This window comes from Coregonus clupeaformis, chromosome 15 (genome assembly GCF_020615455.1).
Source record: "Coregonus clupeaformis isolate EN_2021a chromosome 15, ASM2061545v1, whole genome shotgun sequence".
In the NCBI taxonomy this organism is placed as follows: Eukaryota; Metazoa; Chordata; class Actinopteri; order Salmoniformes; family Salmonidae; genus Coregonus; species Coregonus clupeaformis.
In genome coordinates, this window is record NC_059206.1 from 45662973 (window position 1) to 45680372 (window position 17400).

General features: G+C 43.4%; 1 protein-coding gene across 2 annotated transcripts in view; it reads right to left on the reverse strand.

Annotated features, from left to right (window-relative positions):
• Positions 1-17400, reverse strand: part of unc5cb (unc-5 netrin receptor Cb) — a 171125-nt gene that overhangs the window by 24458 nt on the left and 129267 nt on the right. Inside the window, exons 6-8 of one of the 2 annotated variants that reach the window (XM_041897795.2) lie at positions 14406-14573; positions 13949-14113; positions 5278-5337 (exon numbers count right to left, since the gene is read on the reverse strand). In XM_041897795.2, the coding sequence (XP_041753729.1) occupies positions 5278-5337; positions 13949-14113; positions 14406-14573 (393 nt within the window). The remainder of the gene's footprint in view (positions 1-5277; positions 5338-13948; positions 14114-14405; positions 14574-17400) is intronic. The other variant, XM_041897796.2, reaches the window with a different exon arrangement.

The following is a 17400-nucleotide window of genomic DNA, read 5'->3' on the forward strand; positions in this document are numbered from 1 at the left end:
CCAACACACACACACACACACACACACACACAACATGCACACACATTTATACTGATTCTACACACACGCACGCACACACACTCACATACAATCATCATATACGCTGCTGCTACTCTGTTTATCATAAATCCTGATGCCTAGTCACCTTACCCATATACATATCTACCTCTATCACTCCTGTATCTCTGCACATTATAAATATGGTATTGGAACTGACCCTGTATATAGTATGCTTACTTACTTCTTGTGTTCTTCTTATTTCTTATTTTTATTTCTCCTGTGTTTTTGTTCTACCTTATGTTATTTTTAGTGCTACATTGTTATTGATTACTGAATTGTTGGGTTTAGAGTTCGCAAGAAAGGCGTTTCACTGTACTTGTGCACGTGACATCAAAAAATGTGAAAGTTGAAACATCAGACGGGAAGGTAAATTGAAAATGGCTCTATCGCTATTTAAAGCTTTTAGTGGCCATTTCACGAATGACATCTTGGGTTAGGAAGGTTATGTATTTGCCATAAGTGCACAGCGGCATGCGAACACTAGGACTAACAGACCACAATACAATAACAGATAATGTTACTTTGGTTGAAGATTTATGAATGCATGAATAGCACTTCAGACCACTGCCAGATGTCATGTGGTGATTCCAGTACGCAGGCATTTTAAGACCTTCACTTCTTTCAACCCCAATCAGCTCACCCTATGAGGCCCTCAGTATACCCCCTGTCTGAACATAGACATCACATTAAAGACAGCAGATTCTCCATAGATTTACATGTTAGGCCACTAATCCCCACTCTGACGCAGAGCAGAGGAGAGAACAAAACAGCCAGAACCAAATGATGAAAGTCTGAAAATGTAATTTCACTGTGCTCCCTTTGCCAAGCTCCCCTGCAGTTATTTAACATATGTCCCCACCTTCGAATAATCTCCTATCCATGCTTTGATGATAAAGAAGGCAACCTGCTAAGTGTGAGCATTAAAATGTATCACTTAGATTAATACATCCCTTTGAACACGAGCAATTGTCGGAAAAGGAGAAAAATGTAACACTTCATTTTCTACGTAGAGGCGGAGACTGAGAAAGAGGTAAAAGAGAGAGAGAGAGTAGACATAGAGGTGTAATATTTCTGCCAGACTCTGTGCCTCAGTCTTGGATGGGAGCTTTGTCCAAATACTGATGGACTCAACTTATAAAAGAATGCACAATCTGACCTGAGAGGTCCAGGACCTTAAGAACAGTTTGCAGTTCTCCCAGGGAGAGGTGGATGTCCTGAAAGAGACTTGCAGCAAGATGACAACAAACTGTAAATCCACGCAAGATGACATCAACACTGTCTGTGAATCATTATTACAGATGACTGGGAAAACAGACTTGAGGGACAATCCAGGAGGAATTACATCGTTGTGGATGGCATACCAGAGTCTTCACATGAAAACTGGGCAGAGACTGAGGAGAAAGTAAGAAAAATGATCACTGAAAAGCTGCAGATGTATCATAGGAAGATTGAGGTGGAGCGCGCCCACAGGTCTGGAAAACCTGTAACCAGCCCAGGTGACAGACCCAGGCCGATAGTGGTCAAGTTCCTAAGGTTTAAGGACAAGATGGCTGTTCTGGAGAGAGCCAAGACTTGAGAGGAACCAACATCTTCCTTAATGAGGACTACTCAAAAGCTCTGCGCCAGGGGCGGAAATAACTTATCCCAGCCATGAAAGCTGCCAGAGACACCACTACGACAGGCTCATTGTCAACCCTCCCTCCCATAGGAGTGGGAGGAGTGAGCGAGCTTAGCTTCCGGGTCAGTAGCTTCAGCCCCACATCACACACATACATACAGTAACTGACACTCACAAGTGCCTGATTGACTGGCTCTATTAGCCGAGCAATGTTCTTGTCATGCTTTGTGTGTTTGTTTATTTTTTTCATATTATGTCCATCTCCGATAACTTACCCAGGAAAGAGTTTAAAATAGCCCGTATTAATATACACGGAGTGTACAAAACATTAGGAACACTCTTTCCTAACTCTTTCCATGACATTCAGAAAGTATTCAGACCCCTTGACTTTTCGCACATTTTGTTACGTTACAGCCTTATTCTAAAATTGATTTAAAAAAATGTATTCTCCTCAATCTACACACAATACCCCATAATGACAAGGTGAAAACAGGTTTTCAGACATTTTTGCAAATGTATTAAAAATAAAAAACAGAAATACCTTATTTACATAAGGATTCAGACCCTTTGCTATGAGACTCGAAATTGAGCTCAGGTGCATCCTGTTTCCATTGATCATCCTTGAGATGTTTCTACAACTTGATTGGATTCCAGCTGTGGTAAATTGAATTGATTGGACATGATTTAGAAAGACACACACCCATCTATATAAGGTCCCACAGTTGACAGTGCATGTCAGAGCAAAAACCAAGCCATGAGGTCGATGGAATTGTCCATAGAGCTCCGAGACAGGATTGTGTCGAGGCACAGATCTGGGTGAAGGGTACCAAAAACATTCTGCAGCATTGAAGGTCCCCAAGAACACATTAGCCTCTATCATTCTTAAAAGGAAGAAGTTTGGAACCACCAAGACTCTTCCTAGAGCTGGCCGCCCAGCCAAACTGAGCAATCGGGGGAGAAGGGCCTTGGTCAGGGAGGTGATCAAGAACCCGATGTTCACGCTCACAGAGCTCCAGAGTTCCTCTGTGGAGATGGGAGAACCTTCCAGAAGGACAACCATCTCTGCAGCACTCAACCAATCAGTCCTTTATGGTAGAGTGGCCAGACGAAAGCCACTCCTCAGTAAAAGGCACATGACAGCCCGCTTGGAGTTTGCCAAAAGGCACCTAAAGGACTCTGACCATGAGAAACAAGATTCTCTGATGAAACCAATATTGAACTCTTTGGCCTGAATGCCAAGCGTCAAGTCTGGAGGAAACCTGGCACCACCCCTACGGTGAAGCATGGTGGTGGCAGCCTCATGCTGTGGGGATGTTTTTAAGCGGCAGGGACTGGGAGACTAGTCAGGATTGAGGGAAAGATGAACGGAGCAAAGTACAGAGAGATCCTTGATGAAAACCTACTCCAGAGCGCTCAGGACAAGTCTCTGAATGTCCTTGAGTGGCTCAGCCAGAGCCTGGACCAGAGCCTGAACCCGATCGAACATCTCTGGAGAGACCTGAAAATAGCTGTGCAGCGACGCACCCCATCCAACCTGACAGAGCTTGAGAGGATCTGCAGAGAAGAATGAGAAAAACTCCCCAAATACAGGTATGCCAAGCTTGTAGCGTCATACCCAAGAAGACTCGAGACTGTAATCGCTGCCAAAGGTGCTTCAACAAAGTACTGAGTAAAGGTTCTGAATACTTATGTAAATGTAATAATTCAGTTTTTTATTTGTAATACATTTGCTCAAATTTCTAAAAAACTGTTATTGCTTTGTCATTATGGGGTAATGTGTGTAGATTGATGAGGAGATAAAAATTGCATAAGGCTGTAACGTAAACAGAATGTGACTGACCAGGTGAATCCAGCTGAAAGCTATGATCCCTTATTGATGTCACCTGTTAAATCCACTTCAATCAGTGTAGAAGAAGGGAAGGAAGAAGGTTAAATAAGGATTTTTAAGCCTTGAGACAATTGAGACATGGATTTTGTATGTGCCATTCAGAGGGTGAATGGGCAAGACAAAATATTTAAGTGCCTTTGAACAGGGTATGGTAGTAGGTGCCAGGCACACCGGTTGAGTGTGTCAAGAACTGCAACCCTGCTGGGTTTTTCACGCTCAACAGTTTCCCATGTGTATCAAGAATGGTCCACCACCCAAAGGACATCCAGCCAACTTGACACAACTGTGGGAAGCATTGGAGTCAACATGGGCCAGCATCCTTCGACACCTTGTAGAGTCCATGCCCAGACGAATTGTGGCTGTTCTGAGGGCAAAAGGGGTGCAACTGAATATTAGGAACATGTTCACTCAGTGTATGTAGCCTTAGAAATAAGGTTCATGAAATCAATAACTTGCTAACATCAGATTTCATTAATATATTGTCCATCTCTGAGACTCACTTAGATAATTCCTTTGATGATACAGCAGTAGCAATGCAGGGATATAACATCTACAGAAGAGACATGAATGCCTATGGAGGAAGCGTTGCTGTAGATATTCAGAGCCATATTCATGTAAAGCTCGGAGAGGATCTCATGTCTAATGATGTTGAAGTGTTGTGTTCACCTGCCTCATTTAAAGTATAGTCTTTTGGGGTGATGCTACATCTGATGATGAATAATGTGGCTGTTGAGCAAGTTGAGGAGGCTACATTACTTTGTGTTACCTTGGATTGTAAATTGTCATGGTCAAAACATATTGATTCAATGGTTGTAAAGATGGGGCACTGACACACACACTTATCCCACCAGACATGCCACCAGGGGTCTTTTCAAAGTGCCCAAATCCAGAATAAAAAATAAAAAAACATACAGTATTATATATAGAGCCATGATTGCATGGAACTCCCTTCCATCAAAGTTTGCTCAAGTGAACAGCAAACCTGGTTTAAAAAAACAGATAAAGCAACACCTCACAGCACAACGCCTCTCCCCTATTTGACCTAGATATTGTGTGTATGTACTGATATGTGTGACGTTTTAAATGTATGTCATTCTGTCCTTGAACTGTTCTTGTCTATTAATATTCTGTATTATTTCATGTTTCATGTTTTGTGTGGACCCCAGGAAGAGTAGTTGCTGCAATCGCAACAGCTAATGGGGATCCTAATAAAATACCAAATCCCTGTGGACTGGGGTAAGACAGTGGCAGGCTGGCAGCCTAGAGACAATGAGCACCAACAGGGTAAGAGGGCCAGAAAGGGTGAAAATAGATAGTCAGGCAGCCACGGTACACGATATGAGAGAGAGCAGAGAGACAGAGAGGTAGAGAGTGGGAGCGACCGCAGGAGGCTAGGAGGAGTGAAAGAGGGAGTGTGAGGCATGGCAGGGTACAGGTCAGTAATTATGGAGGACAATGGGAAATAAGGTTGACAATTTATTTGACAGAGTATATATATAAGGTCTTTATGCACTGTCATCTGACCAAATGACAGTGTAGAAAAATCATTGTGAATAGGCAAGTGGAGCAATGTTTGCAAATGCCTGGTTGTTAGATTATTGTTATGCAGATGCTGTAAAGACCTCATGAATATACCCCGCCATTAAAAGTGTGTCTCGTAAAAGAAAAGAACAAAAAAGGAATGAATACATAAATAAAAACAATAACTCACATGGATATCCCAAATCAATCTGGTCTTTGTTGAATTCAGAGGACTTCTGATAAAAAGAACCTTGGGGAGAGCAGGGAGAGGGGGAGGAGGTGGGACGGGAGGATGAAAATCAAATTTAAAAGAAACAGAAAAACTCAAACAATGCAACAGAGCAGGCATGAGGAATGATGGCATAGGGAAACAATCTCTCTTGATTTGGACGCTCCCCTCTCCTCTCTCACTCTCTATGGGCCGTGCGAAGAGAGGGGGATGAGAGGAGCAGGGGCGTTGGAGGAGAGGAGAGGAAGAGAGGAGGAAGGCCTGTGGGGAAGTGGTGTTATCCATCAGCTGCATGGGTTTAGTGCTTTAGCAGCACTAGTGAATGGTTGTGGGGAGAGGAGGAGAAGAGGAATGGAGAGGAGGAGCTAACTGAGGATGATAAACAGCAGGGGAATGGCAGGGTCTGTCCCAGCTGGGCTGGGGAATCACGTCCCACATTAGAGGTGTAGGGTAGAGAGGGATGGAGGTGGAGGGGAAGAGGGATGGAGGTGGAGGGGAAGAGGGATGGAGGTGTAGGGGAAGAGGGATGGAGGTGTAGGGGAAGAGGGATGGAGGAGCTGTATGAGGGAAGGTACAAATTAAAATGACTGAACACACTACACATATACTGTGGTGACAGTGTGCTTTAAAGGCCTAAACACACATCACAAAAACAATAAACACTCCAGAGAACGCACACTAAACACACACACACACACACACATTTCCAGGAACACACACAGTCACACGCATCACTCCATCACCTGGGACATACATAAACAGACAAACAATGAACTCCTGATGGAGAGGAAGAGGGGGATAGGTAGACAAGTCAATGGACAGTAAAATCTATGGTGTGATAGATGGGGCGAGTGTGTACATGTAATCAGACTGAGGAGACCGAGACAGAGAGCCGGGGGAGGTGGCTGCCAGAACAGGCCTAAATGATGGGACCTCTGGACCCATCCTGCTTAGTTATATTCATGCTGAGTGAGTCTATTGCCACTGTAAAGCCCTGCTTTAGCTAGAGCTTGGTAAAGGAAACCAATGCTATAGACCCACTGTCTATTGGAGCTATTCTTTAAACGTGACATCGCTGAGCTGGGGACGAGAGAGGGTGGTGCTCCTACAGGAAATCATTGTCTATTTTTCAGTCATTCAGCTTCCTGAATAGTAATATGGCTGGTTCCTACATCTGTGTCCCTAACAACAGGCTAAAGTAGTCTTTATAATTGATTGATTCCCATAGGTACTGTATCTTGCTACATACAGTTGAAGTCGGAAGTTTACATACACCTTAGCCAAATACATTTAAACTCAGTTTTTCACAATTCCTGACATTTAATCCTAGTAAAAATTCCCTGTCTTAGGTCAGTTAGGAACACCACTTTATTTTAAGAATGTGAAATGTCAGAATAATAGTAGAGAGAATGATTTATTTCAGCTTTTATTTCTTTCATCACATTCCCAGTGGGTCAGAAGTTTACATACACTCAATTAGTATTTGGTAGCGTTGCCTTTCAATTGTTTAACTTGGGTCAAACGTTTCGGGTAGCCTTCCACAAGCTTCCCACAATAGGTTGGGTGAATTTTGGCCCATTCCTCCTGACAGTGTTGGTGTAACTGAGTCAGGTTTGTAGGCCTCCTTGCTTGCACATGCTTTTTCAGTTCTGCCCACAACATTTCTATAGGATTGAGGTCAGGGCTTTGTGATGGCCACTCCAATACCTTGACTTTGTTGTCCTTAAGCCATTTTGCCACAACTTTGGAAGTATGCTTGGGGTCATTGTCCATTTGGAAGACCCATTTGCGACCAAGCTTTAACTTCCTGACTGATGTCTTGAGATGTTGCTTCAATATATCCACATAATTTTCCTTCCTCATGATGCCATCTATTTTGTGAAGTGCACCAGTCCCTCCTGCAGCAAAGCACCCCCACAGCATGATGCTGCCACCCCCGTTCTTCACGGTTGGGATGGTGTTCTTCGGCTTGCAAGCAACCCCCTTTTTCCTCCAAACATAACGATGGTCATTATGGCCAAACAGCTCTATTTTTGTTTCATCAGACTAGAGGACATTTCTCCAAAAAGTACGATCTTTGTCCCCATGTGCAGTTGCAAACCGTAGTCTGGCTTTTTTATGGCGGTTTTGGAGCAGTGGCTTCTTCCTTGCTGAGCGGCCTTTCAGGTTATGTCGATATAGGACTCGTTTTACTGTGGATATAGATACTTTTTTACCCGTTTCCTCCAGCATCTTCACAAGGTCCTTTGCTGTTGTTCTGGGATTGATTTGCACTTTTCACACCAAAGTACGTTCATCTCTAGGAGACAGAACGCGTCTCCTTCCTGAGTGGTATGACGGCTGCGTGGTCCCATGGTGTTTATACTTGCGTACAATTGAATATGGTACCTTCAGGCATTTGGAAATTGCTCCCATGGATGAACCAGACTTTTCTGAGGTCTTGGCTGATTTCTTTTGATTTTCCCATGATGTCAAGCAAAGAGGCACTGAGTTTGAAGGTAGGCCTTGATATACATCCACAGGTACACCTCCAATTGACTCAAATGATGTCAATTAGCCTATCAGAAGCTTCTAAAGCCATGACATCATTTTCTGGAATTTTCCAAGCTGTTTAAAGGCACAGTCAATTTAGTGTATGTAAACTTCTGACCCACTGGAATTGTGATACAGTGAATTATAAGAGAAATAATCTGTCTGTAAACAATTGTTGGAAAAATTACTTGTGTCATGCACAAAGTAGATGTCCTAACCGACTTGCCAAAACTATAGTTTGTTAACAAGACATTTGTGGAGTGGTTGAAAAACGAGTTTTAATGACTCCTACCTAAGTGTATGTAAACTTCCGACTTCAACTGTATTTAACATGGAATTATGCTTTTTATTCTTTTTTTTAACCTTTATTTAACTAGGCAAGTCAGTTAAGAACAAATGATTATTTACAATGATGGCCTACACCGGCCAAACCCGGACGACGCTGGGCAAATTGTGCGCCACCCTATTCCCAAAACTACTAAATGTTCTCTATTTTAGTGGAAAATATAGTTGTAATGTTGACTATATTACATATAATTATCTAACCTTGAGGTAAATATGATACAATGTAGTGATTTTCACAGTGTCTGGTGTTTGATAAGAATAAAGGCTGTCTTTGACCTTGTGCCGCAGTAAGCCCTGCCCTTTCTACCAATCGATATGTCAACAAAATGTCATCTGTCTGAGAGCAGAGTTACCACAGCCACAGGAAAACAGCACCAGAATCAACTAAGATTGGTGAGAGAGAGAGAGAAAGAGAGAAAGAGAAAGAGAGAGAGAAAGAGAGAGCACAAACACATGAGGAACATCAGGTCTGACCTAGAGTATGTGGACAACTACAAATACCTAGGTGTCTGGTTAGACTGTAAACTCTCCTTCCAGACTCACATTAAGCATCTCCAATCCAAAGTTAAATCTAGAATCGGCTTCCTATTTTGCAACAAAGCCTCCTTCACTCATGCTGCCAAACATGCCCTCGTTAAACTGACTATCCTACCGATCCTTGACTTCGGCGATGTCATTTACAAAATAGCCTCCAACACTCTACTCAGCAAATTGGATGTAGTCTATCACAGTGCCATCCGTTTTGTCACCAAAGCCCCATATACTATCCACCACTGTGACCTGTACGCTCTTGTTGGCTGGTCCTCACTACATATTCGTCGCCAAACCCACTGTCTCCAGGTAATCTATAAATCACTGCTAGGCAAATCCCCGCCTTATTTTAGCTCATTGGTCACCATAGCAACACCCACCCGTAGTATGCGCTCCAACAGGTATATCTCACTGGTCATCCCCAAGGCCAACACCTCCTTTGGCCGCCAATCCTTCCAGTTCTCTGCTGCCAATGACTGGAACGAACTGCAAAAATCTCTGAAGCTGGAGACTGTTATCTCTCTCACTAACTTTAAGCATCAGTTGTCAGAGCACCTTACCGATCACTGCAGCTGTACACAGCCCATCTGAAATTAGCCCACCCAACTACCTCATCCCCATATTGTCATTTATTTTGCTCATTTGCACCCCAGTATCTCTATTTGCACATCATCTCTTGCACATCTATCATTCCAGTGTTAATACTAAATTGTAATTATTTTGCACTATGGCCTATTTATTGCCTTACCTCCATAACTTGCTACATTTGCACACACTGTTATATATATATATATATATATATATATATATATATATATATATATATATATATATATTCTGTTGTATTTTGACTTTATGTTTTGTTTACCCCATATGTAACTCTGTGTTGTTGTTTTTTATCGCACTGCTTTGCTTTATCTTGGCCAGGTCGCAGTTGTAAATGAGAACTTGTTCTCAACTGGCTTACCTGGTTAAATAAAGGTGAAAAAAAACAAAAAGTCAAACTAGCTTAACTAACTCACTACTAAGGACGGTTAGATCTATTGTTACTACAGTGAAAGTCTGACCCCTTTCTTCATACAGTTGAAGTAGGAAGTTAACATACACTTAGGCTGGAGTCATTAAAATTCGTTTTTCAACCACTCCACAAATTTCTTGTTAACAAACTATGGTTTTGGCAAGTCGGTTAGGACATCTACTTTGTGCATGACACAAGTAATTTTTCCAACAATTGTTTACAGACAGATTACTTCAGTTATAATTCACTGTATCACAATTCCAGTGGGTCAGACGTTTACATACACTAAATTGACTGTGCCTTTAAACAGCTTGGAAAATTCCAGAAAATGATGTCATGGCTTTAGAAGCTTCTGATAGGCTAATTGACATCATTTGAGTCAATTGGAGGTGTACCTGTGGATGTATTTGAAAGCCTACCTTCAAACTCAGTGCCTCTTTGCTTGACATCATGGGAAAATCAAAAGAAATCAGACAAAATTGTAGACCTCCACAAGTCTGGTTCATCCTTGGGAGCAATTTCCAAACGCCTGAAGGTACCACGTTCATCTGTACAAACAATAGTACGCAAGTATAAACACCATGGGACCACGCAGCCGTCGTACCACTCAGGAAGGAGACGCGTTCTGTCTCCTAGAGATGAACGTACTTTGGTGTGAAAAGTGCAAATCAATCCCAGAACAACAGCAAAGGACCTTGTGAAGATGCTGGAGGAAAAAGGTACAAAAGTATCTATATCCACAGTAAAACGAGTCCTATATCGACATAACCTGAAAGGCCGCTCAGCAAGGAAGAAACCACTGCTCCAAAACCGCCATAAAAAAGCCAGACTACGGTTTGCAACTGCACATGGGGACAAATATCATACTTTTTGGAGAAATGTCCTCTGGTCTGATGAAACAAAAATAGAACTGTTTGGCCATAATGACCATCGTTATGTTTGGAGGAAAAAGGGGGTTGCTTGCAAGCCGAAGAACACCATCCCAACCGTGAAGCACGGGGTGTGGCAGCATCATGCTGTGGGGGTGCTTTGCTGCAGGAGGGACTGGTGCACTTCACAAAATAGATGGCATCATGAGGAAGGAAAATTATGTGGATATATTGAAGCAACATCTCAAGACATCAGTCAGGAAGTTAAAGCTTGGTCGCAAATGGGTCTTCCAAATGGACAATGACCCCAAGCATACTTCCAAAGTTGTGGCAAAATGGCTTAAGGACAACAAAGTCAAGGTATTGGAGTGGCCATCACAAAGCCCTGACCTCAATCCTATAGAAAATGTGTGGGCAGAACTGAAAAAGCATGCGAGCAAGGAGGCCTACAAACCTGACTCAGTTACACCAGCTCTGTCAGGAGGAATGGGCCAAAATCACCCAACTTATTGTGGTAAGCTTTGGAAGGCTACCTGAAACGTTTGACCCAAGTTAAACAATTTAAAGGCAATGCTACCAAATACTAATTGAGTGTATGTAAACTTCTGACCCACTGGGAATGTGATGAAAGAAATAAAAGCTTAAATAAATCATTCTCTCTACTATTATTCTGACATTTGACATTCTTAAAATAAAGTGGTGATCCTAACTGACCTAAGACAGGGAATTTTTACTAGGATTAAATGTCAGGAATTGTGAAAAACTGAGTTTAAATGTATTTGGCTAAGGTGTATGTAAACTTCCGACTTCAACTGTGTATCCTTCAATTCTTAGCTCAGTTTCCAGAATCAATGTTATAAATAAGCAACATTTATAAAATGCCCTTTCCGTTTGATGACGCATATATAGTAGCAATTCAGGGTGAGCAACATTGCTATTCATCTGACTAATTAGATCATAAAATCAGTCAGACGGATTACATTTTGCAATGTTCAAAATGAAGTCAAACAACAAAAAATGAGATCAAACTGGAATGGAATCTGAGGGTATCTATTAGTGCTGATCCCAGACCAGTGTAGAGAGAGGAAGATCAGTGGGCGAGGTGAGTTCAGATTGCACACATCTTCCATTCCCAATCATATTTGCCATAATGTGAGCTTTTAGATAATGGGCCGCTCTCCTAAATGCGGGTGGAGATTGTTATTAGCATTGACATAAGTGGCTTCACCCTCTTAGCTTTCCTAAAATCAATCCAGGGAATGATCCTAAATCTATATGGATATGGCTTTATATTCTCTGCAAACTGGCCATTAATCTAACAGAGAACTAATGCTTCTGCAATGGGCTTAGTCTGGGAGAGAGAGAGAGGGGGGTGGAATAGAGAGAGAGAGAGGGAGAGGGGGGTGGAATAGAGAGAGAGAGAGGGAGTTTCACGAGGGCTTCACAGCACGCTGAGATAAAAAAGGCTGAAGAAAGTTTAGCTCCATTTCAAAGCTGCTATTTGAATTATTTCGGCTGCATTAAAAACAACAGATCAACCACAATTTCAGTGCGACAAAGTTGTATATATACAGCTCATCCATCTTGTTAAATATGCACTAGTAATCAGTACATGTACCGTTGTTTATCTGCATTATATTAGTGGCGTTCACATAATCATACCAGTCAGACATTAGGTACAATCTACATATTACGATGAAGTGTGGTGATTATATAGGTCATATTCATGGTATGGAGAAGCTATATCTGCATTATTTACAGGTCTATTGGCTACTCTACAACATATCATATTAGTGAAATACATGTGACCATCTGCATCCTATACGGTACATGACATGTAAAGACTGTCTGTGTTATATCAGTGTCATAGAGAACATCTGGAATGTCTGCAGGATGTTATTAGAGTATGGTGACTGTCTGGGTTCTATTAGTGTCACACTGGAACCGTGGAGGAACCAGAGGCAGTGTGTGGGCTTCTCATCTTAAAGACTTTATTAGGAAGGGAGTGATTTAAAAAATACTCGCCCCTTACTTTTAATTTGACAAGAACACTCTTGCTCCTGCCTACAGCGCTCTCCCCCTTTCTCTCACTCTTTCTCTCCCTCCCTCTCCATCTCTCCCATGTTTCCTGCCAGGGAGGAGGGAGGGCAGACCCAGAATTAGCAGATAAGCACGGCTTCAAAGCAGAAAAGGTTTTACCCTGCGAGTCTGCAGCACACAGAACAAAGCAGCTAAAAGCTACAGTATGTTTCCAATCTCTGTAGCTCTCTGAATGTATAATAAGGGAAAAGCAGGCAGGATTGTTGGCTCAACTTAACTGTGTGTTTCTCGCTCTAAAAAAAAAAAAAACATCTCAAAGAGCATTTCTCCGCCTACGGAAAATCTCCAGCAGTCTGACCACAAACTGGGTTTAGGCTGTGTTTTCTCCAGGAGTTAAGAGCAAAACAATAACATTTATAGAATGATTGCGGAGCACTACCAGGAAACGGCAGGACATTCTAGTGCCTTTCCCCCCACTTTTAATACTTTTAAAATGTTGCGAGAGAGCTACAGGGAAACATAAAATACTGGCCTGCTTGTCAGCACATATAATTGGGCGCTCAGGAAAAGCAGCATGTCTGTGCTTGTGTGACATTGTGGCTCCCAAATTTCCTCCCATTGGACCGATGGAATCCCGTGCTTTTTAAATTAAAGTAGCAATCACAGTAGCTCAGAAATTATGAGCTTCCCTGTAAGTACATTATAATCACTTATCATTATTTTAAATATAGCTCCTGAATGCCTACTCTGTGACAAGGGTAATTGCTTACAGTAATGCTGCCTGGTGGTGTGGTGGCGAGGCTGTTGTTTAACACACACCCACTATTCTAGATGTTTCTAGGGCTCAGGGCTGGCACGTGGATGGAACAAAGATACACATTGTCTCTTGTCTTTGTGTAATTGTACTCCAAAAAGCTGAAATCCTATAGCCCAGTGGAGTGTGTATGACGGAAAGAGAAAAGGTGTGTGTGTGTGTGGTAAGTGTATGTTTGTGCAAAGATGTGAATGTAAGTGTGAAACAAAGGTGAGAAAGTGAGACAGGGGAATTGGGTGGAGGTGACTTATGGGACTGCAGTGAGAAACAGGATGGCTCCTAACCACACAGACAGACAGACAGACAGACAGACAGACAGACAGACAGACAGACAGACAGACAGACAGACAGACAGACAGACAGACAGACAGACAGACAGACAGACAGACAGACAGGGATCAGGTAATAATATATTGGGTTCCTACAGAGGCAGACAGAGGAGGATAGGATAGAGTAGGGATGGTAATCATGTTCTGTACTCACTCTGCATACACAGGCCATCGGTGCAGTTCTGGGACTGAAGCACCATGCCCTCACAGTCCTTCCCCCTGTTTTTGGGTGCCGGGGCGCTGCACTCCCTCCTCCTCCAGTGGGTACACTCTGTCCCACAAGTGGACCATTTACTCCACTCTGTCCACAGGCCATCCACTAACACACAGAGGCGAGGTAGGGAGGGAGTGGGGGGCGGGGGGCATGGTGGAGGGGAGGGAGGGAGGGAGGAGAGGGTGAGAAGGCATGGAGGTTGGGAGAGTGTGCGAGATTGGGTGAATGAATGTGTGACAATTAGTGGGAAAGAAACGGGGTGGGGTGGGAAGAATGAGAGTGAGAATGATTGATACACATATCTGTATTTATGAAAATATAGTAATCTGTTTGTGATGTCCAGTAAATTGCACTCCCCTGCTCCATAAGCGTTGGTGACAAGTGGCGCTGTAACTACCTGGGCACAGTGGGTTGCATGCCAGCTTCTGAATGCCTTGCCCGTCACAGATGGCACCCCCGTTGAGAGGTGCTGGGTTAGTGCAGCTCCGCGTACGCTTCTGGTAACCACGGCCACAGCGACTGTTACACACCGTCCACTCCGTCCATGTTGACCAGCCGCCATTCACTGTAGAAAAACCCCAAAAAACAAAATATTTAACACTTTAGCAAATACAATTGTTGTCCTTTTAATAGTGGCATTGAGTGAATCTTGAAGAATGTGAGTGTTTTCCACCAGCCCTTTTTTGTTTGAATTTACATGGCATTGAAGAATCTGTAGTACACTTGAGCGTTTTCATGTGGTGTTCTTCTCCCCTGTAAGCACTATTTGGTATGTGGACAGGCTATTCTGGCTGCTCTATTTTCCATCTTCTGAATCCCTCAAATCCCTTCTTCCTTTCCTCCAATTCCATCTGCGTCTCAGTCAAAATCAAGAGCAGAATGACAGTGGGGTGTGTGGCTGAGAACACGACTGTGGCATTTCAGATGTGAGGAGCTAGAGGCCCCTCAGAGCTTATGATGAGTGAAGCCCCAAGCACCAGACTCCAGGGGACCAGAGCCAAACCCTGCCTTTCTTCACTGTCTCTTTCTTTCCTTCTGGGGTTTATTACTCTTCCTCCTTCTCTGTATCCCTCTTTCCATCCATCCCTCTCTCTGCATGTCCTCCCCAGCCCCTTCCCAGATTCCTTGTTGTGGTGCAGGCTGGAAAACCACTGGGCTGCTCTGTCTCCTCTGGTAATGAGGGAACCAATCTCAAAACTCTCTCTCTCTTTCCCTCGCTCCCTCTCTCTCTCCCTCTCTCTCTCCCGCCCTGCCTGCCTGCCTGTATACAGGGGAAGGGGGACTGACGCAACCCAGGCAGAGAAAGTGGCTTCTGGTGTATTCTTTTAAGGCTGAGCCAACATCAAAGCCTTTTTCCGGCGCACTCACTCAGTCCTCCCAGACTGCATTAGTGAAGGGAAAAGCCTAGCAGGGACAACGACCCCAGTCCCTGAAGACCCCAAAGTCTGCTGACACACACACACACACACACACACACACACACACACACACTGTTGCTCTACTTCACCCTCATACTGGACTCATCTAAGCCACACATGCTGCTCTCCCCTGTCAGAATGGACAACTAAAATAGATAAATAAACAAATAGGACACCAACAATAACTTAGGCCCCCTAATCCCCCATAATCCTCCATGGCAGAGCCAGCGTGTGTGATTTATGGATGATGTGCTGTACTGGGAGACACTGGAGGGATGGAGGGAGAGATGGATTTGAAACCTGACCCTGATGGCATCATCAATTCCTGCAAACCTCCACCCATTCTGGTCTGGTTTTCTGCGTGTGTGTGGTGGTGTGTGTGTGTGTGTGTGGTTGCATGTGTTGTGTGTGTCCACTCACTCACACGTGTGTGTTTATGTGTAGGGGGTTAAGGCTATAAACAGCCTCGTGTCTGTTAGCTGATGATTAGCTAGACTGACAGACTGACAGACCGACTTAATAACTTGAGGTTTAGCCACTTCACATGCTGGGTGGGTAGCTGCATTCCTCCTAGGGTGGAAGAAGTCCTGAGGCCTGAATGTCTGTGCTGTCATGCGTGTTTAATCCCCTAAAGGGAGACTGGGGAGCAGAGAGGTACAGTAGTTATCAGGACTCAGGCGACGGTGAGGATAAGGAGGGGTGAGGACTCGTGGACTAGCCTCTCCATTCAAAGACCTAACAGTCTGACAGGTACCAGCTATGCTGAACAAAAATATAAACGCAACATTCAACAATTTCAAAGATTTTACTATGTTACAGTTCATATAAGGAAATCAATCAATTGAAGTAAACTAATTTGGCACTAATCTATGGATTTCACATGACTGGGAATACAGATATGCATCTGTTGCTCACAGATACCTTTAAAAAAAAATCACCACCCTTTGCCTCATGCAGCGAGACACATCTCCTTCGCATAGAGTTGATCAGGCTGTTGACTATGGTCTGTGGAATGTTGTCTCACTCCTGTTCAATGGCAGTGAGAAGTTCCTGGATATTGGCGGGAACTGGAACACGCTGTCGTACACATCGATCCAGAGCATCCCAAACATGCTCAATGGGTGACATGTTTGGTGAGTATGCAGGCCATAGAAGAACTGGGATATTTTCAGCTTTCAGGAATTGTGTACAGATCCTTGCGACATGGGGCCGTGCATTATCATGTTGAAACATGAAGTGATGGCACGACAATGGGCCTCAGGTATCTCTGTGCATTCAAATTGCCATCAATAAAATGCAATTGTGTTCGTTGTCCGTAGCTTATGCCAACCCATACCATAACCCCAACGCCACCATTGGGTTCACAACGTTGACATCAGCAAACCGCTCGCCCACACAACGCCATACACGTGGCCAGCTGGTTGTGAGGCCGGTTGGACGTACTGCCAAATTCACTAAAATGACGTTGGCTTATGCTAGAGAAATTAACATTCAAATCTCTGGCAACAGCTCTGGTGTACATTCCTGCAGTCAGCATGCCAATGACATGCTCCCTCAAAACTTGAGACATCGGTGGCATTGTGTTGTGTGGCAAAACTGCACATTTTAGAGTGGCCTTTTATTGTCCCCAGCACAAGGTGCACCTGTGTAATGATCATGCTGTTTAATCAGCTTCTTGATATGCCACACCTGTCAGGTGGATGGATTATCTTGGCAAAGGAGAAATGCTCACTAACAGTGATGTAAACAAATCTGTGCACAAAATTTGAGAGAAATAACATTTTTGTGCGTATGGAACATTTCTGGGGTCTTTTATTTCAGCTCATGAAACATGGGACCAATACTTTACATGTTGCATTTATATACTTGTTCACTATAATTCATACACGCATAGTATGACTGTGGCAGATGGGATGCCTTAGTCACTTGTTGAGAATCTGTTTCTGTTTTGACTTTTCCCACTCTATCAGGTTT